Here is a 20,425-nt window from a genome sequence, read left to right as displayed (position 1 = left end):
TTGAGTTGGCAGAAGACATGAATGGGTGAGCATGGAAACTAAATCTATATACTGTACCTTTCTTAAGAAGGTCTGGTTTGTCCATCTCTTTCACACCCTCAAGTACTGAATCAAGTAGGAACAAGAAATGACATAGCATTATTACAGCACGGCTCTTAACTGAAGGTGTGATAAAAACATCAGCTTTAGGACAAGATGATTTTGCTTGTCCTAAAGCTGATTGTTTCACAAATGTTTGTGAAATGACAAAACATTACAAAGTCATGCAAACATTACATTTGAGTCGAATATTGTGTAGTGTTGATTGACAATGTAGGCTGTGAGGGGAGGATAGCGGTTGTATATTGAAGGGAAAATATATAATTTCTCAGTTTATATAAACCATACGCAATCTACTGTACATAGTATGTACATGTAAAAACAGACCGAACACTTTCACAAAAATGTTACTTTGTAAAAAAAAAAATGAAGATGAATCTGAAATAAATCAATACCTTTTGAAGGGGAATCCCGGTTCTGATTCTGGTTATTACAATTAACTAAAACAAATGTTGTTTATATAAAACTATATTGATCACAGCTCTCTTGTTTGTAGGGGACCTTGATTTTATGAAACATAAAACCAGCCCATTGTCTTATGGAATACGCCAGAAGGTGCCGATTCTGCAGGTACCAGATTACATTTGGACCTGGCGAAATGTGGAAGCTATACAGTCCACTAGGGGCAATGTGAGCTCCTATTAACTTTTCTTAGGGGCGGCAGGTAGCCTAGTGGTTAGAACATTGGATTAGTAACCGAAAGGTTGCAAGATCGAATCCTTGAGCTGACAAGGTAAAAATCTGTTGTTCTTGCCCCTGAACAAGGCAGTTAACCCACTGTTCCTAGGCCTTCATTGAAAATAAGAATTTGTTCTTAACTGACTTGCCTACTTAAATAAAGGTAAAATAAAAACATTTAAAAAAATGACCGTCGATTAGGATTGCGGCTTGCTAGGGGATGGTGGATGGGCCTTTAAACTGCAGACTCCCACTCCGAGGGTCAAGTATTCAATCCCAGTGCTAGGCACTATTGGTGCGCTGGTCAGCTGTTTGTTCATCTCTGCACTCTCCCGCAATTGCTAATAACCCATCTGCATCCGCCTGACTATAGTTGATAAAGTGAAAATCTGTGGCCCGCACCCGACACTGACCTGCTAATATAGAAAATGCGCTGTAGGCTACAGTCAGAGGCTTTATTTAAATAGGTTTCTAGGCTAGGGATCAGGGATCAAATGCATAATATTTTTATTAAAAAAAAGATTTTTTTGGTGCAAAATTTCCAAATGAAATCAGTTTGACTGGTTGTAAGGAAATTGAAAGCTGTGAAAACAACCCAAACTGTTTCTGATAAGATTTCAGTTCGGCTTGGATGCACATTTTATGTGGTTGAAATACTATCAGTTTTCATGATGCTGATAAAGACAGCACCTCCACACACATTTTGCATTCTCTCTGAAATAAATAAATCCTATTTCTCCGCTCCCTAGTCAAAACGTGTCCTGTGTATAATTTCACTGCAAGAAATGCTTAATTCAGTAGGAGTTCATGTTAAGGCTATCAAATCAAATTTTATTTGTCACATGTGCCGAATACAACAGGTAGACCTTACCGTGAAATGCTTACTTACAAGCCCTTAACCAACAATGCAGTTCAAGAAATAGAGTTATGAAAATATTAATACTAATAAATTAATATTAATAAAAGTTTAAAAGAAATAAGTAACACAAGAAATTTCACAAATATACATATTTCACCACAACTGAATCAAAATAAATGAAAAGACATGTAATTCTATCTTCTGCTAAATGAACGTTTCCCTGAAAAACAAAACCTTGAATTGAATCAGTACCTTTCTTATGAGATACTGGTTTGGTCTTCGGGTTGGGAGCCTCACGTTCTAAACAAAGACACAAATGTAAGTACAATGATAATAGTTATAATGGAGGTTAGGGCAGACATAAAGTACAACTAACAATTTCTATTAAAAAAGTTTCCCAAAGTCAGACATACGGGAATTGGTAATCTAATGTACTGTATATACTGTAGACATGAATTACATGCTACCGTTACATAGTAAACAACAATGAAATTCCAAGAATGCTTTGATTGTTATCAAATAAATTTATTAAATAAGAAAAATGGGAGTAAGTTCTATTACCCTTCTTTGCAGGGGCTGGCATGGCCTTCTCTTTCAGAGCAGGTCCTGAATCAAATGAAAAACCAACATTTTTACTGCATCCCATTAAGTTATATTATGTGTGAGGAACTGAATGGGACAGATATTGCAATAAGAGCCATCCATATTTTGCTATAGCTGCTTTCTTTGGCTTTCCCTTTATAAGCTTCAGACTCTAAATCAAACAAGAATAAAAAACAATGAGAAGCCATAATAAGTGGAGCAGTACTCTACTAACAATCACAGCTAACAAACAAAAGATGAGCATAAGTATCTAGGTATTCTACAAAAGCCCAAAACTTTTGTAGATATGGAACATCAATACCTTTCTGTATACGGACTGGTTTTATCTCGACTTTGGAAGTATATGATTTAGCAGGAGAGGTCTGAATAATATCTGTTTATGTAATTACATTTTAACATTTTCATTATGCATTACATTTCTTAAGCACCTCTCAACCTATAAATTATATTTAAGATAATTATCTCAATTTGTGCATGCCTTAGCCAGATATACACTACCGGTCAAAAGTTTTAGAACACCAACTTATTCAAGGGTTTTACTTTATTTTTACTATTTTATACATTGTAGAAGACATTAAAAATGATGAAATAACACATATGGAATCATGAAGTAAGCAAAAAAGTGTTAAACAAATCACAATATATTTTATTGTTGAGATTCTTCAGTAGCCAACATTTGCCTTGATGACAGCCTTCTCCGAACAGTGCAAACTGGCTATAACCAAAATAGAAAGAGGAGTGGGAGGCCTCGGTGCACAACTGAGCAAGAGGACAAGTACATTAGAGTGTCTGGTTTGAGAAACAGACACCTCACATGTCCTCAACTGGCAGCTTCATTAAATAGTACCCACAAAACACACGTCTCAATATCAGCAGTGAAGAGGTGACTCCGGGATGCTGGCCTTCTAGGCAGAGTTCCTCTGTCCAGTGTCTGTGTTCTTTTGCCCATCTTAATCTTTTATTTTATTGACCAGTCTGAGATATGTATTTTTCTTTGCAACTCTACCTAGAAGGCCAGCATCCCGTAGTCGCCTCTTCACTTTTGATGTTGAGACTGGTGTTTTGCGGGTACTATTTAATGAAGCTGCCTGTTGAGGACTTGTGAGGCGTCTGTTTCAAACAGTCCTGATCGGTGCTTCGTTACTTGTCTTGGCCAGACGATGTACATCCATCACTGTTATCTTTGGCAGCTCTTGCAAGCACCTTGTGTAAAACAGTGTCATGAGTGGTAAGGGAGGGGGGTGTTGGCTAATTGCTAGCCACCTTACTAGTTAGTGTGTTAATATCTAGCTAGCTAACCTCTCTAGGGTAGGGGGCAGTATTTGCACGGCCGGATAGAAAACGTACCCGATTTAATCTGGTTATTACCACTGCCCAGAAACTAGAATATGCATATAATTGTTTGATTTGGATAGAAAACATCCTAAAGTTTCTAAAACTGTTTGAATGGTGTCTGTGAGTATAACAGAACTCAGATTCTGTACAGGAAGTGCCCTCTCTGACCATTTCTTGGCCTTCTACACTCTCTTTATTGAAAACTGAGGATCTCTGCTGTAACTTGACACTTCCTACGGCTCCCATAGGCTCTCAGAAGGCGGCAGAATGTTGAATGATGACTTTGCAGGCCATGGCTGAAAAACAGTAGCGCATTTGGTAAGTGGTCGATCTGAGAACAATGAGACGGGGGCGCGCGCATGCACGTGAAGAGTCCATTATAGATTTTCAGTCTTTGAATGAAAACAGGGTTTCCCGGTCGGAATATTATCGCTTATTTACGAGAAAAATCGCATAAAAATTGATTTTAAACAGCGGTTGACATGCTTCGAAGTACGGTAATGGAATATTTACGGGCGCGTCACCCTTTGTTACCCTTCGGATAGTGTCTTGAACGCACGAACAAAACAGAGGATATTTGAACATAACTATGGATTATTTTGAACCAAACCAACATTTGTTATTGAAGTAGAAGTCCTGGGAGTGCATTCTGACGAAGAACAGCAAAGGTAATCCAATTTTTCTTATACTAAATCTGAGTTTGGTGAGTACCAAACTTGGTGGGTGTCAAAATAGCTAGCCCGTGATGGCGAGCTATCTACTCAGAATATTGCAAAATGTGCTTTTGCCGAAAAGCTATTTTAAAATCGGACATAGCGATTGCATAAAGGAGTTCTGTATCTATAATTCTTAAAATAATTGTTATGTTTTTTGTGAACGTTTATTGTGAGTAATTTAGTAAATTCACCGGAAGTTTGCGGTGGGTATGCTAGTTCTGAACGTCACATGCTAATGTAAAAAGCTGGTTTTTGATATAAATATGAACTTGATTGAACAAAACATGCATGTATTGTATAACATAATGTCCTAGGAGTGTCATCTGATGAAGATCATCAAAGGTTAGTGCTGCATTTAGCTGTGGTTTGGGTTTATGTGACATTATATGCTAGCTTGAAAAATGGGTGTCTGATTATTTCTGGCTGGGTACTCTCCTGACATAATCTAATGTTTTTCTTTCGTTGTAAAGCCTTTTAGAAATCGGACAGTGTGGTTAGATAAAGGAGAGTCTTGTCTTTAAAATGGTGTAAAATAGTCATATGTGTGAAAAATTGAAGTTTTCGGATTTTCGAGGACTTTGTATTTCGCGCCACGCCCATCATTGGATATTGGAGCAGGTGTTCCGCTAGCGGAACGTCTAGATGTAAGAGGTCAACCTCTCTAGGGTCGGCGGGACGAAATCGTCCCACCTACGTAACAGCCAGTGGAATCCTTTGGCGCGTTATTCAAATACCTTAGAAATGCTATTACTTCAATTTCTCAAACATATGACTATTTTACACCATTTTAAAGACAAGACTCTCGTTAATCTAACCATACTGTCCGATTTCAAAAAGGCTTTACAACGAAAGCAAAACATTAGATTATGTCAGCAGAGTACCCAGCCAGAAATAATCAGACACCCATTTTTCAAGCTAGCATATGTCACAAAAACCCAAACCACAGCTAAATGCAGCACTAACCTTTGATGATCTTCATCAGATGACACACCTAGGACATTATGTTATACAATGCATGCATGTTTTGTTCAATCAAGTTCATATTTATATTTAGCTTTTTACATTAGCATGTGACGTTCAGAACTAGCATACCCCCCGCAAACTTCCGGTGAATTTACTAAAAATTTACTAAATTACTCACGATAAACGTTCACAAAAAGCATAACAATTATTTTAAGAATTATAGATACAGAACTCCTCTATGCACTCGATATGTCCGATTTTAAAATAGCTTTTTGGTGAAAACACATTTTGCAATATTCTGAGTAGATAGCCCGGCATCACAGGGCTAGCTATTTAGACACCCAGCAAGTTTAGCACTCACCAATGTCAGATTTACTATAAGAAAAATGTTATTACCTTTGGTGTTCTTCGTCAGAATGCACTCCCAGGACTTCTACTTCAATAACAAATGTTGGTTTGGTCCCAAATAATCCATAGTTATATCCAAATAACCTCTGTTTTGTTCGTGCGTTCAAGACACTATCCGAATGGTAAAGAAGGGTGACGAGCACGACGCATTTCGTGACAAAACATTTCTAAATATTCCATTACCGTACTTCGAAGCATGTCAACCGCTGTTTAAAATCAATTTTTATTCAATTTTTCTCGTAAAAAAGCAATAATATTCCGAAAGGGGAAATCGTTTTTTAATACAAAGAGAGCGAAAGTAAAAGCATGGGATCCCCTCATGCACAAGCCTCAGTCTGATGGCCCTCTGATAGAGCACTTGCCAAAAGCGCTAATGTGTTTCAGCCTGGGGCTGGAATTACATCATTCCGCTTTTTCCCGCCTTCTGAGAGCCTATGGGAGCCGTAGGAAGTGTCACGTAACAGCAGAGATCCCCTGTTTTGGATAGAGATGATCAAGGAGGGCAAGAAATGGTCAGACAGGCCACTTCCTGTAAGGAATCTTCTCAGGTTTTTGCCTGCCATATGAGTTCTGTTATACTCACAGACACCATTCAAACAGTTTTAGAAACTTTAGGGTATTTTCTATCCAAAGCCAATAATTATATGCATATTCTAGTTACTGGGCAGGAGTAGTAACCAGATTAAATCGGGTACGTTTTCTATCCGGCCGTGCAAATACTGTCCCCAATCCCCAACAGGTTAAGAACCATGTTAAACACGTATTGCACACATTGATTCCATTCAACTTATTATTTGACTTGTTAAGCCCATTTATACTCCTGAACTTATTTTGGCTTGCCGTAACAAAGTGGTTTAAAACTTACTGACTCAAGACATTTTAGCTTTTCATTTTTAATTAATTTGTAAAAATGTCTAAAAATCTAATTCCACTTTGACATTATGGGGTATTGTTTCTAGGCCAGTGACACAAAATCTCAATTAAACCCATTTTTTTTTATTCAGTGTAACACAACAAAATGTGTAAGAAGTCAAGAGGTGTGAATACTTTATGAAGACACTGTAGGTACCGTGTAAATATGTATAGGTATTAGGGACACTTGCTGGAAAGTGGGATCGTAATATCTACTTACTAATGTAAGAATTTTGTATGGTTAGTAAAGAATTTTGGATATGAAAATTGTAAGAATCTCTCTGGCTCTGATTTTTAAAAAGAAAATCAGAAAATCAAATAATCTTTATATTCGGTGTATAAATATTGTTGGTTTTGCCTTATCATTGTGCATTACAAGGTCTAAACAAAACAGAAACATTAAAAATATATGTTTTAGGTCTTTTCAGTCAGAAGGACAAACGTTTAAATAATGAATACAGTGGGCATAAACATGGATACTATGTTTAAGTGATGCCACTTACCATTCTTCACAAGTACAACTTTAACTCTCTCCTTTGTAAGAGAAGCATTTATGTGACTGTGATTTCTGCGACTGACTTCAGGTTCTGTCAAAAAAAGACCATTACAATCCACATAACAATCTTTCAAGTCTTAGGATGAAAATCAAGGTAGTGAAAACGTGTCAATTTGTATTAACCCTGTTATCTCAAAGTTGTTTTATGTATTAATTCAAATACAATCTAACAATGGGTTCACTTCCCAAAGTATGAAAACATTAAATGTAAAAAGAACAATGAAAAAAATGGGGGACGTTACTACCTTTGATTCCAATGTTTGGTCGTGCTTTCCCCAGTGGTGCAACAAGTTCTAAACAAATAAAACAATTTAGTATACCTTATTTATCATAGTAAATGAACAACTCCAATATCTTTGCATTGCTTTACCTTTCTTTACTGGTGTTGACTTGATATTCTCTTCTTTAGGAACTTCAGGTATTAAAAACAAAAAAGAATCAAGAAGGAATCACATTTTTATGACAAAAAAATATAACTATAAGGCAGAATTGGGTTCAAATCCAATCATTTAAGTTAAATCAAATTATAATTTCAAAAATCTTCAAGTTATGGAACGGTAATTGAAAAAAAAATAGTTTGTACTGTTTGAATTGGAATGTATTATATTTAGAATTTTATTAGGATCCCAATTATATATATAATGTACCAGTCAAAAGTTTGGACACACCTACTCATTCAAGGGTTTTTCTTTATTTTTACTATTTTCTACATTGCAGAATAGTAGTGAAGACATCAAATCTATGAAATAACACACATGGAATCATGCAGTAACCAAAAAAGTGTTAAACAAATCAAAATATATTTTAGATTTGAGATTCTTCAAAGTAGCCAACTTTTGCCTTGATGACAGCTTTGCACACTCTTGGCATTCTCTCAACCAGCTTCATGAGGTAGTCACCTGGAATGCATTTCAATTAACAGGTGTGCCTTGTTAATTTGTGGAATTTTTTCCTTCTTAATGCGTTTGAGCCAATCACTTGTGCTGTGACAAGGTAGGGCTATCTTCTGTATGCCACCCTTATCTGGTAAAAGACCAAGTACATATTTAAGAACAGAAAAAAATATATAAAAAAATGTACCCTTAATTTAACTAGGCAAGTCAGTGAAGAACTAATTCTTATTTAACAATGACGGCCTACCGCAGCCAAACCCTAACCCGGACGACGCTGGGCCAATTGTGCACCGCCCTGTGAGACTCCCAATCACGGCCGGTTGTGATACAGCTTGGAATCAAACCAAGGTCTGTAGTGACCCCTCTAGCACTGAGATGCAGTGCCTTAGATCGCTGCGCCACTCGGGAGCCCAAATAAACAAAGAGAAACGACAGTCCATCATTACTTTAAGACATGAAGGTCAGTCAATCCGGAAAATTTCAAGAACTTTTAAAGTTTCTTCAAGAGCAATAGCAAAAACCATCAAGCGCTATGATGAAACTGGCTCTCATAAGGACCGCCACAAGAAAGGAATACCCAGAGTTACCTCTGCTGCAGAGGATAAGTTCGTTAGAGTTAACTGTACATCAGAAATTGCAGCCCAAATAATTACTTCACAGAAACAAACCCACTGGCTCCAGGTCATCTATAAGTCTTTGCTAGGTAAAGCCCTGCCTTATCTCAGCTCACTGGTCACCATAGCAACACCCACCATAGCACGCGCTCCAGCAGGTATATTTCACTGGTCATCACCAAAGCCAACACTTACTTTGGCCGCCTTTTCTTCCAGTTCTCTGCTGCCAATGACTGGAACGAATTGCAAAAAGCTGCACTGAAGCTGAAGTCTTATATCTCCTTCTCTAACTTTAAGCATCAGCTGTCAGAGCAGCTTACCGATCACTGTACCTGTACACAGCCAATCTGTAAATAGCACACCCAACTACCTCATCCCCATATTGTTATTTATCCTTTTGCTCTTTTGCACCCCAGTATTTCTACTTGCCCATCATCATCTGCACATCGATCACTTCAATGTTAATGCTAAATTGTAATTATTTAGCCTCTATGGCCAATTTATTGCCTTACTTCCCTACTTTTCTACATTTGCACACACTGTACGTAGATTTTTCTATTGCGTTATTGACTATACGTTTGCTTATGTCTAACTCTGTATTTATGTGTAACTCGGTGAAACGTGCTACCTGTCCCAGACCTGCTGTTTTCAACTCTCTAGGGAGATACTCTGAATGATCGGCTATGAAAAGCCAACTGACATTTACTCCTGAGGTGCTGACCTGTTGCACCCTCCACAACCACTGTGATTATTATTATTTGACCCTGCTGGTCATCTATGAACATTTGAACATCTTGGCCATGTTCTGTATGATCTCCACCCGGCACAGCTAGAAGAGGACTGGCCACCTCTCATAGCCTGGTTCCGTTCTAGGTTTCTTCCTAGGTTCTGGCCTTTCTAGGGAGTTTTTCCTAGCCACCGTGCTTCTACACCTGCATTGCTTGCTGTTTAAGGTTTTAGGCTGGGTTTCTGTGCAGCATTTTGTGACATCAGCTGATGTAAAAAGGGCTTTATAAATACATTTGATTGATTGTTGTTTTTGTCGCACTGCTTTGCTTTATCTTGGCCAGGTTGTAGTTGTAAATGAGAACTTGTTCTCAACTAGCGTACCTGGTTAAATAAAGGTTAAATAAAATTAAAATGTCTGGGCTAGGGGGCAGTATTTTCACGGCCGGATGAAAAACGTACCCAATTTAAACAGGTTACTAATCTGGCAGAGAAACTAGAATATGCATATTATTAGTATGTTTGGATAGAAATCAACTGTTTGAATGGTGTCTGTGAGTATAACAGAACTCATATGGCAGGCAAAAATGTGAGAAAAATCCAAGCAGGAAGTGGAAAGTCTGAGAATTGTAGTTCTTCTTTTGATTCTCTATCGAAACTACAGTGTCTGTGGGGTGACGTTGCACTTCCTAAGGCTTCCATTGGCTGTCAACAGCCTTCAGAAAGTGGTTTGAGCATTCTCCTGTCACTGGGCAGATAATAGGAGCTCAGTTTCTGAGTGGACTGCCTGGCAACAAAGGGATTGGATATGCGCGGTCACGCGAGCACGCCGTTCCTTTTTTTCTTCTTGAATGAATATGCTATTGTCCGGTTGGAATATTATTGCAATTTTACGTAAAAAATACCATAAAGATTGATTTTAAACAGCGATTGACATGCTTCTAAGTACGGTAATGGAACATTTTGACTTTTCGTGTCTGGTTCCGTGCTCGCGCGTTATGCCTTTGGATAAGTGATCTGTACGCACGAACAAAGCGGAGGTATTTGTACATAAATATGGATTATTTCGAACAAAAACAACATTTCTTGTGGAAGTAGCAGTCCTGGGAGTGCATTCTAACAAAGATCAGCAAAGGTAAGAGAATATTTCTAATACTAATTCTGAGTTTAGGTCGCCCCAAACTTGGCGGGTGTCTGTATAGCTCGCCGTGATGGCTGAGTTATGTACTCAGAATATTGAAAAATGTGATTTCTCCGTAAAGCTATTTTAACATCTGACACAGCGGTTGCATCCAGGAGTAGTCTATCTATAATTCTTTAAATAATTGTTATATATTTTGTCAACGTATATGATGAGTATTTTTGTAAATTGATATGCACATTCACTGGACGTTTTGGTGGGAATACATTTTCTTGACATCACGCGCCAATGTAAAATGCTGTTTTTGGATATAAATATGAACTTTATTGAACAAAACATACATGTATTTTGTAACATAATGTCCTAGGAGTGTCATCTGATGTAGATCATCAAAGGTTAGTGCTTCATTTAGCTGTGTTTTGGGTTTTATTGACACATGTCCTTGCTTGGAAAATGGCTGTGTGATTATTTTTGTCTATGTACTCTCCTAACATAATCTAATGTTTTGCTTTCGCTGTAAAGCCTTTTTGAAATCGGACAATGTGGTTACATCAAGGAGAAGTGTATCTTTAAAATGGTGGAAAATAGTTGTATGTTTGAGAAAGTTGAATTATGACATTTTGTTGTTTTTGAATTTGCCGACCTGATATTTCACTGGCTGGGTCCCGCCGGTGGGACGCCCATGGAAGTCAAAGGAGGTGTGATGGTGTGGGGGTGCTTTGCTGGTGACACTGTCAGGGATTTATTTAGAATTCAAGTCACACTTAACCAGCATGGCTATCACAGGATTCTGCAGCGATACTCCATCCTATCTGGTTTGCACATAGTGGGACTATGATTTTTTTTCAACAGGACACCCCAAGGCTGTGTAAGGGTTATTTGATCCAAGACGGGGAGTGATGGAGTGCTGCATCAGATGACCTGGCCTCCACAATTACCCGACCTCAACCGAATTGAGATGGTTTGGGATGAGTTGGACCGCAGAGTGAAGTCCTTCAAGACGGTTGGAAAAGCATTCCTCATGAATCTGGTTGAGAGACTAGTCAAGGATCATATCACCTCCACCCTACCTGTTACCCTAGACCCACTCCAATTTGCTTACAGCCCCAATAGGTCCACAGACGATGCAATTGCCATTACACTGCACAATCTCATCTGGACAAGAGGAACACCTATGTAAGAATGCTGTTCATTGACTACAGCTGACTACAACACCATAGTACCCTCCAAACTCCTCATTAAGCTTGAGACCCTGGGACTCGACTCAACCCCACTCTGTGCAACTGGGTCCTGGACTTCCTGACAGGCAACCCCAGGTGGTGAAGATAGGAAACAACATCTCCACTCCGCTGATCCTCAACACTGGGGCCCTACAAGGGTGTGTTCTCAGCCCTCTCCTGTACTCCCTGTTCACCCAAAACTGTGTGTTCATGCACGCCTCCAACTCACTCATCAAGTTCGCAGATTTGAACTTGCAACCTTTTGGTTACTAGTCCAATGCTCTAACCACTAGGCTACGCTGCCGCCCCATAGGCTGCCTACTTATTATTTAAATAAGTGGAAAATTAACAATTCAAAAATAATTTCGTACCTTTCTTTTCTGGAGCTAATTTGGCCTTTTCTTTTGCTTCAGCATCTAAATCAGATTAAAAAAAAAATAAACTATACCTTCTATCATACAACACAGTCTTACCTGATTCAGACTATCGGGCCAAGCCAAACTGAACTGTGCTCGTTTAGATATTTTCTTTTCACATTGTCCTTTCCAGCACAATTCGAGCAGCTTCAGTTGATGCGTAACTATGCCAGCCCAGTATACTGTAGGTTGGCTTGGCTCAGTAATGTGAAAACTGGTTCTGTGGTACACAAAGAATACTTTGCACCTTTCTTTGATATAGCTGCTTTGTTTTGTTCTTTGGGAACTTCACTGTCTAAAACAATCATTGGACAAGACACAACATGAATCTCAAGAATTGCGCCATTATACATTTTGAAACCAGAAAACAAATATCCTATCTGTACCTTTTTTTGCAGGTTCTGGTTTGACTTGTTCCTTAGTTTCCTTGGACTCTACTCAAACAAGAATGATAACATATACAGCAAAGGTTCAGACTGCAATTGATTCAAACCCATACTGAATAAGTGGTTAAGATAGAAATGAAGTACACTCTGTGGCAGACATCTATTTATAGGAAGGCTAACGTTTTTTGTTTAAAGTCTAAAGAAAAAGTTATCCATACCTTTCTTTGATGAAGCTGCTTTGTGAATTTCAGCTTCTAAAACAATCATTGGAGAAGACACACAATTAATCTCAAGAATTGGGCCATTTCTTTCTTTCTTTGCAATAGCTGGTTTGGTCTTCTTATTGGTAAATTCAGCTTCTAAGTAAAAATAGTGATTTTCTGTTAAAACTTGAACATTTTTTTATTCCTAACTGAATTTATATTTGTCAAAGTGAAAAGCTAAACATTAGGAAAAAAAATGAATTTCATTTACAAGGGCTGGTTTAACCTTGCATTTGATCTTTTCATTGATATATTTAGCCTCTTTTGAATTTAAAACACATTATAAATACTGAAACAAGCACAAAATATGCAGTGAATAAATAAAAATGAAAAAACACAAAAAGGCTTGTCTTTGGAAACAGTGTCTAAATGCAACACGAATGGTCCAATTTTTTTAATGAAACGCACTTAATAACACAAGCACGTGATAGTTCAAAGGAACAATAATTATAAAAACACTCGAATGCTGCTTTGCAGGATCTACTTCTTTGGCACATTCAGCCTCTATCAAGCTCTATCAAAATATATATTAACTGCAGATTTTTTTTTTTTACCTTTCTCTGAAGGGGCTGATTTCCCCTTTTCTTTAATAACTGCAGCATCTATGTAACATATTGATACGAACATACATGCAGTTTAAGATTATTTATTTGGAGTATTGTATAATCTGATATATATTATACAATAAATTATTGTACAGTATACGTATGTTCTTAAATGTAATATACTGCTTATCAATCAACACACATTATTGCAATATAACATTCGTGTGCAAAGAGAAAATACATATTTATATTGAACTAAATCATATGTAATGGCTGATTTCACCTCATAATCTTTATTTGAAATGTACAATTGTTGTCATTTAGCAGACACTCTTATCCAGAACTATTTACAGTATTGAGTGCATTTTCAATTCCTAACTCCTAATTTAGATTTGTCAAATTTAGAACAGATTATAAACAATTAGAAACAATGAAAGTAACAAAAAATGTGCAGTGAACTAAATAAAATAAAAACATAACTCAAACAAATGTTATAACAAATGACTAATTACATACTAACCACATTCTTACCTTTTTTTGCAGGGGCTGATTTGACCTTTTCTTTAATAACTGCAGCATCTGAATCAAATGCAACATAATTGTGTTTCCCTTTGAATATAGCAAGAGAAAAAAAAATCTATGAGACCATCGACTGTCTATAATATTATATTGGTTGTGGAAGAAATCAATACATTCTGTTACCTTCATTTGTAGGAGTTGCTTTGGCTTTTTCTTTAGAAACTTCAGCTTCTAAGTTCACATACAACAGTCCTTACAATAAGATCTTGATAGAATGTTTTATAAATAGCATAAAATGGACACATAGGCTGCCTACTTATTATTTGAATAAGTGGAAAGTTAACATTTCAAAAATATTTTTGTACCTTTCTTTTCTGGAGTTAGTTTGGCCTTTTCTTTTGCTTTAGCATATATATCAGATTTAAAAAAAATAAACTATACCTTCTATCATACAACACAGTCTAACCTGATTCAGACCATTGGGCCAAGCCAAACTGAACTGTGCTCGTTTAGATATTTTCTTTTCACATTGTCCTTTCCAGCACAATTCAAGCAGCTTCCGTTGATGCGTAACTATGCAAGCCCAGTATACTGTAGGTTGGCTTGGCTCGGTAATGTGAAAACGGGTTCTGTGGTACACAAAGAATACTTTGCACCTTTCTTTGATGTACAAAATATGCGGTGCATGAATAAAAATAAAAATAAAACACAAAAGGCTTGTCTTTGGAAACAGCATCTAAATGCAATGCGAATGGGCCAATTCTTTTTAAGAAACTCACTTTATAATACAAGCATGTGATAATTCAAGGGAACAATAATGAATGCTGCTTTGCAGGATCTACTTCTTTGAGACATTCAGCCTCTATCAAGCTCTATCTGTCACACCCTGATATGTTTCACCTGTCCTTGTGCATGTCTCCACCCCCTCCAGGTGTCACCAATCTTTCCGATTATCCCCTGTGCATTTACACCTGTGTTTTCTGTCTGTCTGTGCCAGTTCGTCTTGTTTTGTCATGTCAACCAGCGTGTTACGCCGAGCTCCTGCTTTTAACTTAGTTTTTTGCTAGTCCTTACAGTTTTGACCCTTGCCTGCCTTGACTCTGAACCTGCCTGCCTGACCATACTGCCTGCCCTGACCTCGAGCCTGCCTGCCACACTGTACCTCCTGGACTCTGACATTATTATGATCTTTTGCCTGTCCACGACCTTTCTCTTGCCTGCCCCTTGGATTATAATAAATATCAGAGACTCGAACCATCTGCATCTGGGTCTTGCTTGAGCCCTTATACTATCAAATTACATAGTAACCACAGATTTGAAAACATTCTTACCTTTCTTTGCAGGGGCTGATTTCACCTTTTCTTTAATAACTGCGACATCTGAATCAAATAAATCATAAATGTGTTTCTCTATGAATATAGCAAGACAAACATTTTTCTCTATGATTATGTACTGTCTTTAATATAATTTTAGTTGTGGAAAGCCAATAAATTCTGCTACCTTCATTTGCAGGAGTTGGTTTGGCTTTTCCTTTGAAAAAAGTCCACATACAACAGTCTTTACAATAAGATCTTGATAGAATGTTTTATAAATTGCATAAAACTGACACATAGACCTGCCTTCTTATTATTTGAATAAATGGAAAGTTAACTATTAAAAAATAATTTGTTACCTTTCTTTTCTGGAGCTAGTTTGCCCTTTTCTTTTGTTTCAGCATCTAAATCAGAAAAACATATTTCATGAAGTATACCTTCTATCATACAAAACAGTCTTACCTGATTCAGAATATAGGGCCAAGCCAAACTGTACTGTGCTCGTTCTGATATTTTATTTTCACATTGTCCTTTCCAGGTAGGTTCCAGCAACTATGTTTGACTAGGCCAGACCAATATACTGTAGGTTGGCTTGGCTCAGTAGTTTTAAAAAGGGTTCTGTGGTCCACAACGATTACTTTGCACCTTTCTTTGATGTAGCTGCTTTGTTTTTTTCTTTATGAACTTCAGCTTCTAAAACCATCATTGGACAAGACAAAACATCAATCTCAAGAATTATGCCATTATTCATTTGATACAAGTTAAAAACATCCTATCTGTACCTTTTTTTGCAGGTTCTGGTTTGGCTTGTTCCTTAGTTTCCATGGGCTCTAAACAAACAAGAATAGTAACATATCTTAATGATGGCGCCGGACGAGATGGCAGCCATTTCACGGGCTCCTAACCAATTGTACTATTTTGTGTGATTTTTCAAGTTATTTGAAGCTTATTTTGTACATAAGGTTTCTGCCACTGTTTCTTATGACTGAAAAGAGCTTCTGGATATCAGAACAGCCATGAAGATATTTACAAATATGTTTTCTTTAACGAGGCGGACACAAAGGATGTACTTCAGACCCTCGACAAGGCCCGAATCCCTGTCATTCGCATGAAGAAGAGATGGAGATATCGGGGACGTAGGTCGCAGTGCACTGTAAGGATCTGACGGTGAGTGAGTAATCCCCCTCTACCATCAGTCCTATTAGCCAACATGCAATCAATGTATGAGCTCCAATCAAGACTATCCTACCAACGGGACATTAAAAACTATAATATCTTATGTTTCACTAAGCTGTGGCTGAAAGACGACATGGATAACATACAGCTGGCTGGGTTTTTGGTCCAACGGCAATATAGAACAGATGCCTCTGGTAAGACAAGGGGTGGCGGTCTGTGTCTATTTGTAAATAACAGCAGGTGCATGACATCTAATATTAAGGAAGTCTCAAGGTTTTGCTCGCCTGAGGTAGAGTATCTCATGATAAGCTGTAGACCACACTGTTTACCAATAGATTTTTCCAAGAGAGTTTTAAAACACATTAGAAACACTGAAACAAACACAAAATATACAGTGAATAAATAAAAAAGAAATACAAAAAAGGCTTGTCTTTGGAAATAGCATCTAAATGCAACACTAATGGGCAATTTTTTCAATGAATCTCACTTTGTAATACAAGCACGTGATAATTCAAGGGAACAATAATTATAAAAACACTTGAATGATGCTTTGCAGGATCTACTTTTTTGGCACGTTTAGCCACTATCAAGCTCTATCTGTCACACACTGATCTGTTTCACCTGTCCTTGTGCTTGTCTCCACCATCTCCAAGTGTCACCCATCTTCCCCATTATCCCCTGTGTATTTACACCTGTGTTTTATGTCTGTCTGTGCCAGTTCATCTTGTTTTGTCAAGTCAACCAGCGTGTTACGCTGTGCTCCTGCTTTTTACTCGTTTTTTTGCTAGTCCAACCGGTTTTGACCCTTGCCTGATGTGACTCTGAACCCACCTGCCTGACCATACTGCCTGCCCTGACCTAGAGCCTGCCTGCCACTCTGTACCTCCTGGACTCTGACCTTGTTATGATCTTTTGCCTGTCCACGACCATTCTCTTGCCTGCCCCTTGGATTATAATAAATATCAGAGACTCGAACCATCTGCATCTGGGTCTTGCTTGAGCCCTTATACTATCAAATTACATAGTAACCACAGATTTGAAAACATTCTTACCTTTCTTTGCAGGGGCTGATTTCACCTTTTCTTTAATAACTGCGACATCTGAATCAAATAAATCATAAATGTGTTTCTCTATGAATATAGCAAGACAAACATTTTTCTCTATGATTATGTACTGTCTTTAATATCATTTTAGTTGTGGAAAGTCAATAAATTCTGATACCTTCCTTTGCAGGAGTTGGTTTGGCTTTTCCTTTGAAAAAAGTCCACATACAACAGTCTTTACAATAAGATCTTGATAGAATGTTTTATAAATTGCATAAAACTGACACATAGGCCGCCTTCTTATTATTTGAATAAATGGAAAGTTAACTATTAAAAAATAATTTGTTACCTTTCTTTTCTGGAGCTAGTTTAACCTTTTCTTTTGTTTCAGCATCTAAATCAGAAAAACATATTTCATGAAGTATACCTTCTATCATACAAAACAGTCTTACCTGATTCAGACTGTAGGGCCAAACCAAACTGTACTGTGCTCGTTCTGATATTTTATTTTCACATTGTCCTTTCCAGGTAGGTTCCAACAACTATGTTTGACTAGGCCAGACCAATATACTGTAGGTTGGCTTGGCTCAGTAGTTTTAAAAAGGGTTCTGTGGTAGACAACGATTACTTTGCGCCTTTCTTTGATGTAGCTGCTTTGTTTTTTTCTTTATGAACTTCAGCTTCTAAAACCATCATTGGACAAGACAAAACATCAATCTCAAGAATTATGCCATTATTCATTTGATACAAGTTAAAAACATCCTATCTGTACCTTTTTTTGCAGGTTCTGGTTTGGCTTGTTCCTTAGTTTCCATGGGCTCTAAACAAACAAGAATAGTAACATATCTGAATGATGGCGCCAAACGAGATGGCTGCCGTTTCACGGGCTCCTAACCAATTGTACTATTTTGTGTGATTTTTCAAGTTATTTGAAGCTTATTTTGTACATAAGGTTTCTGCCACTGTTTCTTATGACTGAAAAGAGCTTCTGGATATCAGAACAGCCATGAAGATATTTACAAATATTTTTTCTTTAACGAGGCGGACACAAAGGATGTACTTCAGACCCTCGACAAGGCCCGAATCCCTGTCATTCGCATGAAGAAGAGATGGAGATATCGGGGACGTAGGTCGCAGTGCATTGTAAGGATCTGACGGTGAGTGAGTAATCCCCCTCTACCATCAGTCCTATTAGCCAACATGCAATCAATGTATGAGCTCCAATCAAGACTATCCTACCAACGGGACATTAAAAACTATAATATCTTATGTTTCACTAAGCTGTGTCTGAAAGACGACATGGATAACATACAGCTGTCTGGGTTTTTGGTCCAACGGCAATATAGAACAGCTGCCTCTGGTAAGACAAGGGGTGGCGGTCTGTGTCTATTTGTAAATAACAGCAGGTGCATGACATCTAATATTAAGGAAGTCTCAAGGTTTTGCTCGCCTGAGGTAGAGTATCTCATGATAAGCTGTAGACCACACTGTTTACCAATAGATTTTTACCAAGAGAGTTTTAAAACACATTAGAAACACTGAAACAAACACAAAATATACAGTGAATAAATAAAAAAGAAATACAAAAAAGGCTTGTCTTTGGAAATAGCATCTAAATGCAACACTAATGGGCAATTTTTTCAATGAATCTCACTTTGTAATACAAGCACGTGATAATTCAAGGGAACAATAATTATAAAAACACTTGAATGATGCTTTGCAGGATCTACTTTTTTGGCACGTTTAGCCACTATCAAGCACTATCTGTCACACACTGATCTGTTTCACCTGTCCTTGTGCTTGTCTCCACCATCTCCAAGTGTCACCCATCTTCCCCATTATCCCCTGTGTATTTACACCTGTGTTTTATGTCTGTCTGTGCCAGTTCATCTTGTTTTGTCAAGTCAACCAGCGTGTTACGCTGTGCTCCTGCTTTTTACTCGTTTTTTTGCTAGTCCTCCCGGTTTTGACCCTTGCCTGATGTGACTCTGAACCCGCCTGCCTGACCATACTGCCTGCCCTGACCTCGAGCCTGCCTGCCACTCTGTACCTCCTGGACTCTGACCTTGTTATGATCTTTTGCCTGTCCACGACCATTCTCTTGCCTGCCCCTTGGATTATAATAAATATCAGAGACTCGAACCATCTGCATCTGGGTCTTGCTTGAGCCCTTATACTATCAAATTACATAGTAACCACAGATTTGAAAACATTCTTACCTTTCTTTGCAGGGGCTGATTTCACCTTTTCTTTAATAACTGCGACATCTGAATCAAATAAATCATAAATGTGTTTCTCTATGAATATAGCAAGACAAACATTGTTCTCTATGATTATGTACTGTCTTTAATATCATTTTAGTTGTGGAAAGTCAATAAATTATAATACCTTCCTTTGCAGGAGTTGGTTTGGCTTTTCCTTTGAAAAAAGTCCACATACAACAGTCTTTACAATAAGATCTTGATAGAATGTTTTATAAATTGCATAAAACTGACACATAGGCCTGCCTTCTTATTATTTGAATAAATGGAAAGTTAACTATTAAAAAATAATTTGTTACCTTTCTTTTCTGGAGCTAGTTTGCCCTTTTCTTTTGTTTCAGCATCTAAATCAGAAAAACATATTTCATGAAGTATACCTTCTATCATACAAAACAGTCTTACCTGATTCAGACTGTAGGGCCAAGCCAAACTGTACTGTGCTCGTTCTGATATTTTATTTTCACATTGTCCTTTCCAGGTAGGTTCCAACAACTATGTTTGACTAGGCCAGACCAATATACTGTAGGTTGGCTTGGCTCAGTAGTTTTAAAAAGGGTTCTGTGGTAGACAAAGATTACTTTGCGCCTTTCTTTGATGTAGCTGCTTTGTTTTTTTCTTTATGAACTTCAGCTTCTAAAACCATCATTGGACAAGACAAAACATCAATCTCAAGAATTATGCCATTATTCATTTGATACAAGTTAAAAACATCCTATCTGTACCTTTTTTTGCAGGTTCTGGTTTGGCTTGTTCCTTTGTTTCCATGGCCTCTAAACAAAC

At 37.6% G+C, this 20,425-nt stretch overlaps 1 protein-coding gene across 4 annotated transcripts in view; it reads right to left on the bottom strand.

The window, feature by feature from the left end:
• si:ch211-266g18.10 (axoneme-associated protein mst101(2)) overlaps positions 1 to 20,425 on the bottom strand; it is a 176,266-nt gene that overhangs the window by 68,430 nt on the left and 87,411 nt on the right. For all 4 annotated transcript variants that reach the window (XM_029766872.1, XM_029766873.1, XM_029766874.1 and 1 more), the window contains 23 exons: positions 20,368 to 20,415; positions 19,945 to 19,989; positions 19,773 to 19,802; positions 19,604 to 19,651; positions 18,157 to 18,204; positions 17,734 to 17,778; positions 17,563 to 17,592; positions 17,394 to 17,441; positions 15,948 to 15,995; positions 15,525 to 15,569; positions 15,353 to 15,382; positions 15,184 to 15,231; positions 14,036 to 14,083; positions 13,865 to 13,942; positions 12,744 to 12,779; positions 12,526 to 12,573; positions 12,095 to 12,139; positions 7,500 to 7,541; positions 7,375 to 7,422; positions 7,077 to 7,160; positions 2,198 to 2,242; positions 1,889 to 1,936; positions 58 to 105 (listed from right to left, as the gene is read on the bottom strand). In XM_029766872.1, coding sequence (XP_029622732.1) covers positions 58 to 105; positions 1,889 to 1,936; positions 2,198 to 2,242; positions 7,077 to 7,160; positions 7,375 to 7,422; positions 7,500 to 7,541; positions 12,095 to 12,139; positions 12,526 to 12,573; positions 12,744 to 12,779; positions 13,865 to 13,942; positions 14,036 to 14,083; positions 15,184 to 15,231; positions 15,353 to 15,382; positions 15,525 to 15,569; positions 15,948 to 15,995; positions 17,394 to 17,441; positions 17,563 to 17,592; positions 17,734 to 17,778; positions 18,157 to 18,204; positions 19,604 to 19,651; positions 19,773 to 19,802; positions 19,945 to 19,989; positions 20,368 to 20,415 — 1,083 coding nt within the window. The remainder of the gene's footprint in view (positions 1 to 57; positions 106 to 1,888; positions 1,937 to 2,197; positions 2,243 to 7,076; positions 7,161 to 7,374; positions 7,423 to 7,499; positions 7,542 to 12,094; positions 12,140 to 12,525; positions 12,574 to 12,743; positions 12,780 to 13,864; positions 13,943 to 14,035; positions 14,084 to 15,183; positions 15,232 to 15,352; positions 15,383 to 15,524; positions 15,570 to 15,947; positions 15,996 to 17,393; positions 17,442 to 17,562; positions 17,593 to 17,733; positions 17,779 to 18,156; positions 18,205 to 19,603; positions 19,652 to 19,772; positions 19,803 to 19,944; positions 19,990 to 20,367; positions 20,416 to 20,425) is intronic.

The sequence above is a fragment of the Salmo trutta genome, chromosome 12 (assembly GCF_901001165.1).
Source record: "Salmo trutta chromosome 12, fSalTru1.1, whole genome shotgun sequence".
NCBI classification, from domain to species: domain Eukaryota; kingdom Metazoa; phylum Chordata; class Actinopteri; order Salmoniformes; family Salmonidae; genus Salmo; species Salmo trutta.
This window is presented reverse-complemented; position numbering and strand designations above follow the sequence as displayed.